The 13027-nt window shown below is 42.5% G+C and overlaps 1 protein-coding gene across 4 annotated transcripts in view; it reads left to right on the top strand.

The window, feature by feature from the left end:
• The window catches only part of EDRF1 (erythroid differentiation regulatory factor 1), a 346290-nt gene that overhangs the window by 139164 nt on the left and 194099 nt on the right, over window positions 1–13027 (top strand). For all 4 annotated transcript variants that reach the window (XM_086922577.1, XM_086922576.1, XM_086922575.1 and 1 more), the window contains 2 exons: window positions 4685–4832; window positions 4989–5097. In XM_086922577.1, the coding sequence (XP_086778703.1) occupies window positions 4685–4832; window positions 4989–5097 (257 nt within the window). The remainder of the gene's footprint in view (window positions 1–4684; window positions 4833–4988; window positions 5098–13027) is intronic.

Below are 13027 nucleotides of genomic sequence, written 5' to 3'. Positions count from 1 at the left end.
CCTGCCCTGCCTTCCCTACAAAGACGTCTCCTTGAGCACATGGATTGCTCAAGATTCAGATTCTGGCTCCAGCCTAATCTGCAAGTCTACACCCTACGCCCATGGCCCAAGTTCGAGTGGCCCAAGCCTCTGAAGAGGTCCCCACAGCAAACCTGACCTGGTGATCCCTTACTGACCTCAAACCTCCCGACGACGCCTGCAGCCTCTATTTGTAGGATCCCCGCCTAGAGCTGGTAAGGAAATCCGACGCCTAAAGACACCCATGCACCCGATGCCCCACGGCCTTGGGTGGCCCAACCAACAGTGTCCAGGCATCATCCTGCATCCCAACTTACCTCCAACCGGTGGTCACCTCCAGGAAGCCTTCTTTGCCCGAACTTGCAGTCTTTGTTTGTACTGGAGATATCCCATTTAAAACAACAGGACACCCAACGCCAAATCAGCACCCTGCACTACGGCCGCCCCTGTGCCATTGTGGGTACACTTTGTGTGCTAACTTGGATCCCCCTTTGCCCTGAGCGTATCCCTTTAAGCTTTGCTTCCTCAACCCTGTGGCTTGCCTGAGAGCAGCCACCAACCGACAGCCGGTTAGCCCCATAGGCTAACATTGGGCCTCAGCACTCTGCACGTTACCGCCCTAGTGCTGCTGAGGGTGCTCTTTGAGTGCATCCTTGACGCTGGGGGAACCCTTGTTCTTACCCCAGAAACTCAACCCTAAAGACCGATTGCTTACCTGCAAACTGATAATCTAATTTTTCTCTATAGGATTGCATTGGCTGTTTTTGAGCTGTGTTTGTATGGAAACCTAAGCATTTGTGTTTTAATGTCTAAATACTCTACTTACCTTTTGTCTAGGAAATGTCCCAGTGGCATACTACACTGAGTAGAAAAAGTAATCTAAAAAATAATCCTGAAGTAATTACAAGTACCAACTGTTTTGTCAAACCTGTAACAAAGTCAATTTCTTCCATCTTGCATATTCTGAATAACCTGTTTTGAAAAGTACAATTTTACTTACCTGTACCAAGTCCTGCTTGGTTCTAAAAATAAAATACAACTAAAGAAATATTTTTTTATACAAACAATTGGCCTGAGTTCAATCTTTGAGTGTGTGACATCATTTCTTACCTGAGCGTGTACAATAAATGCCTACCCTCTGATAAAGCCTTACTGCTCACCCACACTACCAAAAATAGAGAGTAAGGTATTATCTAATGTTACCTCTGTAAGCCTTTGGGGATCCACTGGACTCTGTGCACACAATACCTTACTTTGGTATGGTTTTTACAAAGACCGCTTCCTACAGAGAAAACTTCTTCAGAAGTGATAGATGGATATCGCGTCAACAGGTTTTTGCTAGCTAACCGGAGATGCTGGTCTCAGAAGAGAAGTATGGTTGAAAGCTACATCGTTCAGACCAGAAGTTCAGAACAAGATATTGTACATGTCATATGATGGGGAAGCATTGCCTGGCAAGCATGTGGACGATGCCTAACAGGCAATTAAAACAGACATGGATATTGCAATATCTCTAGCTACCCTACAGATGAGGAAACTACCTTTTTGAGGTGGAATAGGGTTATTTGCATATAGAGGAGGATATCAACAATATAGATACCAGCAATATCAGCCTTTTCAACAACTGTATCCGTTTTGCATCCGCAACAGCAATTTAGACAACTGCCAACAGCAGCGTGTACCAAATAAGCTCTGAGAAGGAAGCAACCTTATCGAGGCAGGGACACAGGCCGAAAACAGTGACAAACTGAGGGTGCCGGTTACACCATCTCCATCCCGCCAACCATTTGGGGCCAAAATCTCAAATTATTTAAGTCAATGGAAACTGGTAACATCAGACAGGTGGGTTTTGAACTTAATCCCCTATAGTGATACCTAGATATTTATTCAAATAGCACCAAACACTCCACCGAAGGGAGCCCCCCAGCATCATCTACATCTGCTCCAACAAGAAGTGCTAGCCATGCTCAGAAAAGAAGCAATAAAGTACCTTGCTCCCAGAAAGTAATGGGTTTCTTTTACTGCATATTCTTAATAAGAAAGAAAACAGGAGAATGGTGACCTATTTTGTATTTGCGGAAGCTAAACAAGTACCTTAAAAAAAATATTTCATATGGTTATTCTTCAGGACGCCCTGCATCTTCTCAGTCATAAGGATTACATGTCAATTTAGGACCTACTGGATGCCGACTGTCATCTCCATTCCCCAAAACATTGCAACATTTTTAGATTCAGAGTGGCTGGCACGCATTCAAAGTTCCCCCTTTTGGGCTGAAATTAGCTCCACCTATTTTTACAAAATGTTTAGCTCCTGTTGCAGCTCATTTAACTCTTTCGCTGCGGCGGCTATTCCGCCGCAGCGCTAACAGGACGGGACGGCCACATGCTGGTGACAGAACCGCTCCGTCACCAGTCGCGGTTGAGCTGTGCTCGTGACGGAGCGGTTCCATCATGGCCCGCCCCGCTCAATAGAACGCGCCGCGCAGGTGCGAAATCAGCGCCGCGCAGGCGCGGCGGCCGGGCCATGACGGAACCGCTCCGTCATCAGCACAGCCCAACCGCAGCTGATGACGGAGCGGTTCCGTCATCAGCATCGAACGTGTTAAGACAGATGGGTTTCCAGGTATTTCCATACTTCAACAAAGCAACTAGAGCCTGTCTAGCACTGTTTAGAGACCTAGGTATTACCATCAATCAGCAGAAATCTTTGTCAAATCCCTCAAAGAAAATAGCATTGCTTGGGAGCATTACTGGATACAATTTAAGACAAAGCATTTTTACTACAAGAAAGGCGAATAAGACGCAAACTATTTGCGCAGGGATTATTGAAAAGAAAATCTGTTTTGGTTTGCCTATTCAAGTCACTAATGGCGATGATGTCCTCTGCCATTTCCCTTGTGCCTTTTTTCCGCCTCAGAATGCGACCTTAAGAGGAAGAGTTGGACAAGCAATGGATTCAGACTCCAGTATCATTCGATGACGTAATTCAGATCACTCCGAACATGTCAGCATCATTACCTTGGTGGATGAAAGATGCTAATCTGTTGACAGAATTAACTTTCCTACCTCAGATACCCAAAGTTGTTGTTACCACAGATGTTTCCCAGAGGTGTGAGGCGCTCACCTACAGGATTTAAGAATAAGTGAGAAATGGACCCTGCGTCAAATGAAACTGCATATAAATTTGTTAGAACTCAACACCATAGCATTGAGTCGCTAATCATTCCTACCCAGGATAAAAAGTTCTTCAGTATTGATTTGCACAGACAACACCACAAGTATGCACCTTATAGGGAAGCAAGGGGTCGCAAGATCTCTAGCTCTATTGCAGGAAGTGCAAGACATGTAGAAATGGGCAAAACAACAACAAAGGACAGTAAGAGCAGAATATGACCCAGGGACAAACAATGTTCTGGCAGATACATAGAGCAGAAACACCTGTCACGAATGGTAAAACAACCAAGAAATTCTAGACTGAATATTTGATCGCTAGGGTAAGCTGAATCTCGATCTGTTTGTAACATAGGAAAATCAGAAATACCAATTTTATGCAAGTTGGTACCCACAACAGGGGTCGTTTTGAGAAAGCCTTTTCGATCAGATGATCAGTGATCTTTGCTTCGATTTTTCCCCGATCCCCTTACTTCCAAGACTTCAGCAAAATGAAAATGGAACCATGCAGTATAATTCTGATTTCCCTGAGATGACCCTACCTGCATTGGTTCACCAAACTACTACTCTACTGGAGAAGACTCCCATTCAGCTGAAACTTCTATCTAAATTACTAACTATGAACCACAACAAAGTACTTGATCATTAAGCCTTTTTCTATTCTATTTGTTCCACCTTCTGCTGTTGTGTCATGGTGCTCATGATTGTGCAGGTGTTTTAACTACTAGCTATTCTGAATCAATCATGTGAGTCTATGAAAGATGCAATACTGGAGAAGAAAATTAGTTACTTAACTGTAACTGTAGTTCTCTAGGAATGGCATCTTTCATAGATTCACATGCGACCCACCCTCCTCCCCGTAGTGGCTCCCCTTATTGGCTCCCCTTATTGTTATGTGATTACCTTTCCCACTACTGCTTGAAAATCTGAGGGATTAAAGCCTCTATGGTGAATGTTCTAGAGGGTGCTATCGCCTAATTGGCTGATGTTTAGTTCCTTATAAATGATGCTGATAAGTTAATGAAGTGAATGTTTTCTACCCGTTATAGGCTAGGTGTAGTATTAGTATACTGTACCAATTTACAGTTATACCCTGGAACACCCACTTTGACGACTGGGAATAATCCAAGCATGTGAATCTATGAAAGATGCCAATACTGGAGTGCTACAGTTACAGGTAAATAACTCATGTTCATATATTAAGACCTGGAGTAGGTTCATGTTTACCTTAGTTTGTGTTGAGTGACAAATCTAATGTATTTTGTCATTTGTTGAAGCAGTGCCATTTCACAGGATTTCATATGTTGTCATACTTGTGCAGTATGCATTTTGCCTTCATTTTTGTCCAGGACTTACCGTCATTGCTTCACTTAACAGCGTAATTTTCTGAAAATATATATGAAAACTCCTACAGATGTGTAACTTTTTTTAAATATAGATCTTTGATGTGTTTAATTTTTGTGAAAATAAATATTAATTGTACTTTTATTTACAGAAATATGAAATGATAAAAACAGAAGATATTCCCAATTTGGACAACTCCAACTTCTCAACAAAAGTGGTTAAAGATATTGCACAGAATATTTTATCTTTTCTAAAATCTAATTGTACCAAGGAAGGTCACACTTACTGGCTCTTTAAAGGTATTTGTTTATTATGTCTGTTCATATTTCAGTCATATGGTTTAATTGTCTATGTCGCATAGTGAACTTTTAAGGTATATCATTCATTCTGCTGTTATCACTCTAGTTTCATTGTATGCTTTCATATTCTGATTTCATAGTATGTATTTTTTTCAGCCAGTGGAAGTGACATAGTAAAACTATACGATCTCACCACACTTTGTGAGGAAACTGAAGATAAGTATCAAAATCCTTTCACCATGCCAGTAGCAGTCCTCCTGTACAAGTAAGTTGTTCTTCTCTTTGAAGTCTTCCATACATTTTATTTTGCATAATGTACAAAACAATGTATTTTTGGCCCTGCAGTTGCTAAACATTTGGATTACAGCCCTCCTTCATCTATATGAGAAAAATACATTTATATAAAATAAGTTATGATACACCTTTTATATATTACATGCATAATATGTATGTCAGTTTTGTTTGTAATTCCGCTTCAAATCTGTTGCTGCAGTATCATTTGAAACTTCCAAACAATGTTAATGTAACATATCTCTTTACTCATATTGATTCCCATTGTTTTGGGGGCATGGGAGGCATCATTTAAGAGGCTGATAGACGTGTCACAAATTTACAGATTTGTCTTCCTCTAAAACTGAATCTTCTAATGGTTTTGAGAGAGATTAGTCTCAAAGGTGTAGTGTTATATATTTAACAAAAAACTATTGTTGCATGGCTTTACACAAAATGCTGAAAAGTTGCAGATGCTCACTCTAGGAGTGAGCAGAATAATATACATGGAAGTGGAACATTGTGATTTCACAGGATTGTCCTGCCATCAACAGACCTGAGATGCAGCATGTCCTTTTGTTCTTTTCTGCTTTTAATGAGATGATGCTGTTAACCGTATTATAGAATAATCACCCCAGTGGGAAAGCCAACCTGTCAAGGACAGTGGCTCCCCAGTTTAGGCACAGTCACCCCCAACCAGGCCCCATCTCAACCAGTTCTGTTATATGTCCAACATCTTACACACAATTAGCTTAGATCTCACGGACAGAATTCCAATAAAACAAGGAGGGTGTAGTTAGGCTGGGATGCGTCCTCGCGCCCACATTATTTAGCCTCTGCATCAATGGGGCGGTGGAGTGGCTAACTATATGCAAGCACGACGGGCCCAAGTTTGCTGGGGTCCGTGTCCCGCTCCTTATGTTTGCCAGTGACTCCCTTCTCATATCCAGAAGCCCCATGGACCTACAATCTGAACTAGATTCATTTGCAGCCTTTTGCTCTGACAGAGGATTAGAACTATATCCTCCTAAGTCTACATACATGGTAATTAACCCACATCCTTTTTTAAAGGGAGGATGAACAAGGAGGGTGCCCAGATAGACCAGATCAAAAACATTGATTATCTGGGAGTCAGATTAACTGACAACTTAACATGGGGCCCCCAATTGGCCAAAAGCAAACCCATCCTCAACAGAGAGCAGTGGTAATAGGAGGAAAACTAAAGACTATGTCTGGTGGATCTGTGTCCCCTGCTTTCAAGGTATATAGAGCTAGGGCTTTGTCAGTAGCTCCTTATGGGGCTGAGATATGGGGATACGCCGATGCAACCACACTACCGCTGCCAGAAAATAAACTTATAAGGGCCCTATTCAATCTGCCAGTAAGTACAGTAAGTACCCCCTTTTACCACTGAGATTTGATCTTGCACTCAACGGTATTCACTTGGTAATTGCTTTAAAACTCTTGCTGTATTGGGTGTGTTTCTGGTCAACTGTGGATTTGGCTTCCTATAGGGAAACCCTAGTGTAACTAATTGCATTTGTTAAGGAAGTCCATACCATGTGGCTGAAGCACATTAAGAATGTATGCAGAATGGTCAAAATGGGAGAGCTATGGGATTCTCCCGCTAAAATAAATAAAGGAACTAACCAGAAATTAAAATGTAATTACTGGGAGAGCGTGATGATGCAGATCTGGGACGAACATATAGAAGGGAATTTATCACGACATTTTTATATAAATGTGTACCCAGTTTTGAATCCTATATGGTTAGAATCTTCCCATATCAATTTAGATGTGTCATTCTACAGTTAAGATCATTGACATCAAAGTGGAATTAAAACAGGGAGCTTTCCAAACTATTGCCCCCACTGTCCACAACACATGGAGACTGAGGCACACTTTCTTTTTTTGCCCAAAGCATATTTTACTCTAAAAAAATGGGTTATTGTATTGTGCAAATCATGGGTGTGAGACACTACTGGGAAGTACTAAGGATCCTAACGAGCGTCCCGAAAGAGCAAATTGTGTTCACTGTTTCCCGATATCTGCTCCAGGCATGCAACATTACAACAAAGGTGATGCCCTCCACAGATCCCTAACTATACGGGAAGGAGCACAGTAAAAATTGCCCTGTTTTGTTGCCCTAGCCAGTGTAAGCTAGGCTTGCTAGGAAGCAGCTCCCAAAACAATGCAAACAATTGCAATCATTGTGAGAAGAAAGATAATGATTGAGACTGTATTGATATTACCTGTCCCAAACTTTTTTGGCACAGTTCAGTTTATTAACAATTATTTGAGTTATATAATTTTATGTGTTTGTTTTTAAACCTTTAAAACAATTGTTATGGTAACTTTTATATAATGTTTTGTATTTCAATGTATTTGCTTAATGTATGGATGTTATATGTTTATGGCTTTTTGTAGCCAAAATAAAGCAAATAAGGATTGATTGAGATCTAACTGTAACATTTCTCTAAGCCTATGCACCACATTTCAATGAAGCTGCCACAACCAAAAGACGTGTGGTTATATAAAACAATAAGTGGATGGGAAGGGGCATTTGTGAAAAGTTTGTGCTCTAAAGCTCTGACCTGTATATATGCAAAAACAGTTCTAAAGCCTGAATTAAATTCTGCCTTAGAAGGCATTTTCAATCGAATACTATTCACAGTATGTTGTGACACTTTTTAATCCACTTGTTCGTCTTTTAAACACAAAATGTGGCTGCTAACTTCTGGCCATAATTCTGAACTATTGCCTCTTACTGAAGCACACTCAACAGCAACTTTTCCATGGCAACCTTGCACTGCAAGATTGTTTTTGTTTATATCCATCAAATTTCCATAATTCTCCATTATACTATCTTCTTCAATATACTTAACTGTTGAATTCTCTTCCCCTCGGATGGATCTAGGTGCTCTTTTACAAAGAGAAACATATGGTCTTAAAATAGCTTATTATTTTAGTATGCCTGCCTAAGGGTGCCGTTAACTCAATGTATTTATCTTTTACATTATTTTAAAAGCAATCCAGCTAGAATTATTAAGAAAACATAGCAAATCCGGGCTTTAAAATAATAAAAGAAAACATGCAATCAGTTTGGGAACAGTCTTTTAAGAGCTTATATTGAAAATGCATCCAAGCTCAGCTTCCAAGTAATTCATACCACTGGCACAGGTAAAGGATGCCCTGCTGTCAGAAAGTGTCAGAAGATTCTCAAGGTCAACAAGGGATTTACTGCATCATAAACCAGCATTGGGTCATAACCTTCCACATTTCCTAGTGGAGGCCTTTCTTTCAATTCAGAGCATGCTGACTTGATACCCATTCAGGGCAATTGAAAAAACAAAGTGATGGCAATACATTTGTGTCATGAAATCCTATGGTGCCTCGTAATGTTTTAACCTCAAAGATCTCTCATTCAAGATATACCCTTGATGCATTCAGGTTTGAGGGATTTTTAATTGAGAAGAACTTTAACCTCTTTTTACTTTTTAAAGAGCCTATAATCTCTTAAGGGAAGTGCGGCGTCAAAATCTATTTACACCTGAGCCACCACCTAAGAAGAATCCATCGGTATATAAACACAAACCAGAGTAGATTACACTTGCAGGACATTCACTCTCATGGTCAGAATTTTCAACAAATAGACTTTCTACATCAGAGAAATAGCCTATTCACAGACATTTTGTTCCAGCTAACAGAGGGCAAAATCTCACAAAAGACAAAAGCGGTTGAGTATTGTGTAAAACTGATATACCCTGTAGTTGGAGTCCCTTGTGCCAGCTATTCTTCCTCATAAGTATACACCGTTCCACCTAAGCCACATAGAATGAGATGTTCAGATTTGTGTAAAAGAAACAGCTTATAGACCCAGTTCCATCAAGTCAAAAAAGTATGGGCGTTGTAAAAATAAATTCTGGTGTCAAGGTAAGGCAAGTAGCAGAATACATGACCTATTTCAAACTTAAAAAACATAAATAATGTGAAGAAAAAATAGAAGGTCCCAGATTGTAACTTAGTATGAGGTCTTCTTTGAACACAATATAGATGCCAGAATGAGCCCAGTACCTATTAATGACAGATATTTTCATGTCCCAGTAGCAAGAAGATATTGGAAATGTATGTGAATTTTAGGGAAGAAACACCAATACAGTGTAATGCCATTCAGCCTGAAGCCTTTTCCAATCTGATGGCAATAGTGTCAGTGCATCAGAGATTGAAAAATATTTATTGCTGTCCGTACTCCACTGCAAGCTCATAAAAGTTAGATAGTGCTATAAAGCTTTCATTTCAAGGTCTGAGTTTCTCGACGAATGTCTTTTGGAGCAGTGACTTTTTTTCTCTCGTGAGAGAATGTATTTTCCTTTGATCAAAACACCTTCCAGAAGTGTGTCTCGTATCCTCTCTGCATGACTCATTGGCGTCCCACATATTCAATTTGGTTGTTGGGGTTTCACAGATATATTGGAAAATAACTTTGCTGCTGTTCATTGTTTTAAAAAAATAATAATAATAATTAATTTTGTGGGTATTCAAGATGATTTTTGTTTAGGATAGAAGAAGATTTACGCTGATCAATTTTGTCAGTGGATTTGAACAGTTGAAGACTGTGTCTAATTGTATAATGAAAAGGCATAAACCTGTGTAACCTCATGGTGCATTCTTTAAGGCAATTTTGTGTTTCTGCACTGATAACACTCACCTGTGTATTTTACCAGTGGAAAGCTATGCTATAGACACCTTTTTCATGTTTGAAGGGTGTTGACCACTTTGAAAACAGAAATGTTCACAGCATGTGTGGCTGCGGATAAACATGCTCTGCCTACCCTTGCCAACTAGTGTTGGGTTCGGGTGATTGCAGTTTGTTTTTCTTCAAAGAAGCCTTTCAAGTTACGAGGTCTCCTCTGATTGTGAATGCGCATGGGCAGGACTCCATTGTAAGACCGCCATCGAGTTGGGACATGATTCAGGGAGCTCTGATGAAATTGTCCGTTTCTGTCATGGTCTCGGAGTCTATTGCTTTCTACCCCGTTACAAGGAGAATTATTTGCGTTCTGTGCTAATGGTGCTGATTCCATTCCTGCAGTCTGTTGTTTCAAGTGCCCTGGCCTCTCAGCCCTTGCAGCACTTTGGGCCGCCACATGCTCCGGGTTACCCTTGAAGATTGAAGACGTGCCTGAGGCAATGGAACATATTTCTTACAAGAGATGGCCTCAATGCCACTCTGAATACCCTGGTTGATCTACACGCCATCTGCAATCATTGCCTCTTGCCAGAGCCGGACTAGAGCTACTGCGACTGTTGCTCCCCATTCCCCACCAAGAATATTCTACACCAGCCCGTAGACTAACAGTGTGCCCACATCAGGATGGCCCAATCCTCTTCAGGAATGGCAGATATTTTTGGCTAGGCTGATCACCTCGGTGCTAAAAAAAAAGGAAGCATTTGGATGAGTTGCTTGACCTTCCGGCACACAAGCCCAGCCCTGTGATAGTCGATTCTCATGCCTCAGAGTCAGGCCTGGAGGAGCTCTTGGAGGAAGAAGAGGCATTCAAGTATGTTCCATCGACCTCAGCTACTCCGTTCCATGCTTGACCATGCAGTTGATACCCCAACACCTCAGGAATTGTTTCCCTTCGGAGCTGAGCACGGCCCCTCCGGTAGAAGGGCATCGAACCCTATGCCGAAGCCACCCTTGGGTGTGTCACTGCCTCAGAGCAGTGGCGACGGTGACACTGAACCAAGGCTTTGAACCGGAAAATAGACCCTTCCAGTGGCCTTTATCCTCAACCGTCCCCAAGCCAAAGGACCTCTGTCAGTGGCGAAGCATCAAAGCCAGTTTGACCATCAAAGCCAAAACCATCAAAGGCACTGAAGCAGCGTCCTCGGGCACCGAAACTATTGTCTGCTCTGAAACCCTCCAACATCGAGGAATGTCCTATCCTTAAGAGGCTACAGTACAAGCTGGCTGAACAACAGAGAAGGATCATCATCCTCCTTATCCACCCACGCACAGGTATGATCTCTGCCTCAGCGAAAACTCTACCCAGGAAACAAAGGCTTGCCTGTGAGGAAGTCCTGCCACAGGAAACTCTTGTGCCCATCTTGCCTCTCAAAAGGTCTAAGGACTAGGTCCCCCCTCCTCCTCCTCCTCCTGTCTCCTCCACCACCATCCCTTCCTCCACTGTACATTCAACCCCTATGCCTTTTCAGGGCCCCCCAGAGACTTACTCAGATAGTGGCAGCCTTAGCTCTTATTTCCTGGGTTAGGACTTTGCCACAATCTACCCTGGTGTCTCAGAAGATCCCTGGGAGAGCTGCACATAGAGCCTCGGACAGACCCGGACTGACCATGGCGTACTACAGCATTTTCCAACGCACAGCCACCTACCATATGGAAGAGAAGTATGCCACCCCAGAAGGAGGATGAATTTTTGGTGGAGACTCTCTCGAAGACCGAGCATTCCATCCAGCACCTCCCCATGCTCAAGAGTGTGATTAAGTCTGCCTGTGAAATTTTCAAAGACTCCGTTAAATCTTGTGTGGTCATCCCCTTACTGCAGCAAGGTGATTTCATGACGGCATTAGACCTGAAGGATGTCTACTTTCACATTCCGAGCCATCCAGCTCATAGGCGCTACCTCCTTTTCATGGAAAGTGTTCAGCTCTTCCAGTTCAAAGTACTAAACTTTGGCGTCACCATGACCCCAATAGTTTTTACCAAATGTTTAGCAGTGGTTAACGCTCATCTCAGAAAGGGGAAGTGGGAGGGGGGTATCTTGCATCTTCCTCTACCTCGACGATTGGCAGATCAAGAGCTCAAGTAGACGGGAAGCATAACCCACGCCCAGACTGCAGTCGCCCTGCTGCACAGCCTGAGGTCCACAATCAACACCACCAAGTCTTACTTGGAACCACTTCAGATGAAGCCCTTTCTATGGTCAAAACTCAACTCTGTAGTGGGCCAAGCCTTCTTCAGGCCCCAAAGCGTGCAGGAATTCCTGTAGCTTCTACCTCCTTTTCATCCACTCCTTCCACTTCCAGTCCACACGATAATGCACCTCCTGGGAGTGATGCTTCATGCATTGCTATAGTACCTCATGCCCTACTACATGTGCGCCTGCTTCAGGAATACCTATGAAGCCAGTGGTCACAAGCGGAGGGTCAGTTTGAGGATCAAGTGTTGGTTAGGGCCATGACCCATTGCTCTCTGTAGTGCTGCAACAGAAAAATGTGCATCTCTATTCGACTGGGGAGCACTTTTCAATGGCATGACAGTCGAGGGTCTGTGGCCAAGCCATCAAAAAGGTCTTAATATCAACCACTTGAAACTGTTAGCCATTCATCTAGCTCTCAAAATCTCAGCAGATTCAAGCAAGATAGTCCTTGGGCCGACAGCCAACATGACTGCCATGTTTTACCTGCAGAACCGAGGAGGCAGTTCCTCCCCTCCGCTATCGGCCCTAGTGCATCTCCCACTCATTCCTTATATGATCAAGAAGCTCTAGCAAACCTCCCTCACTCTTATCCTGGTGGCTCTGAAATGGGCCAGACAACCCTTCTAGAAATGTTCATCGCCCCCATGAGAAGCTCCCTAACAGACTGGACCTTCTCAGCAAACCCATGGCAAACACCGACATCCGGATCTGGAACAGTGCAACCTGGCGATTTAGTTCCTGAGATCTTCAAGTTTGGTTTAGTTAATCTCCCTCAATAGTGTATTGACATACTCAGGAAAGCCCTTACGCCCAGTGCACGCACCTGCTGTGCTGCTAAATGGAAGTGTTTTGTACACTACTGTACTCCAAACTAATAAATCCTCTTATGTCTAAGTGTCAAGATATTATTTGCTACCTTGTTAGGCTACATGTCAACCTGGCTACATTTAGCAATCACTGCTGCCTATATGCAAAGTAGGA

This window comes from Lissotriton vulgaris, chromosome 5, assembly GCF_964263255.1.
Source record: "Lissotriton vulgaris chromosome 5, aLisVul1.2, whole genome shotgun sequence".
Taxonomy (NCBI): domain Eukaryota; kingdom Metazoa; phylum Chordata; class Amphibia; order Caudata; family Salamandridae; genus Lissotriton; species Lissotriton vulgaris.
This window is presented reverse-complemented; position numbering and strand designations above follow the sequence as displayed.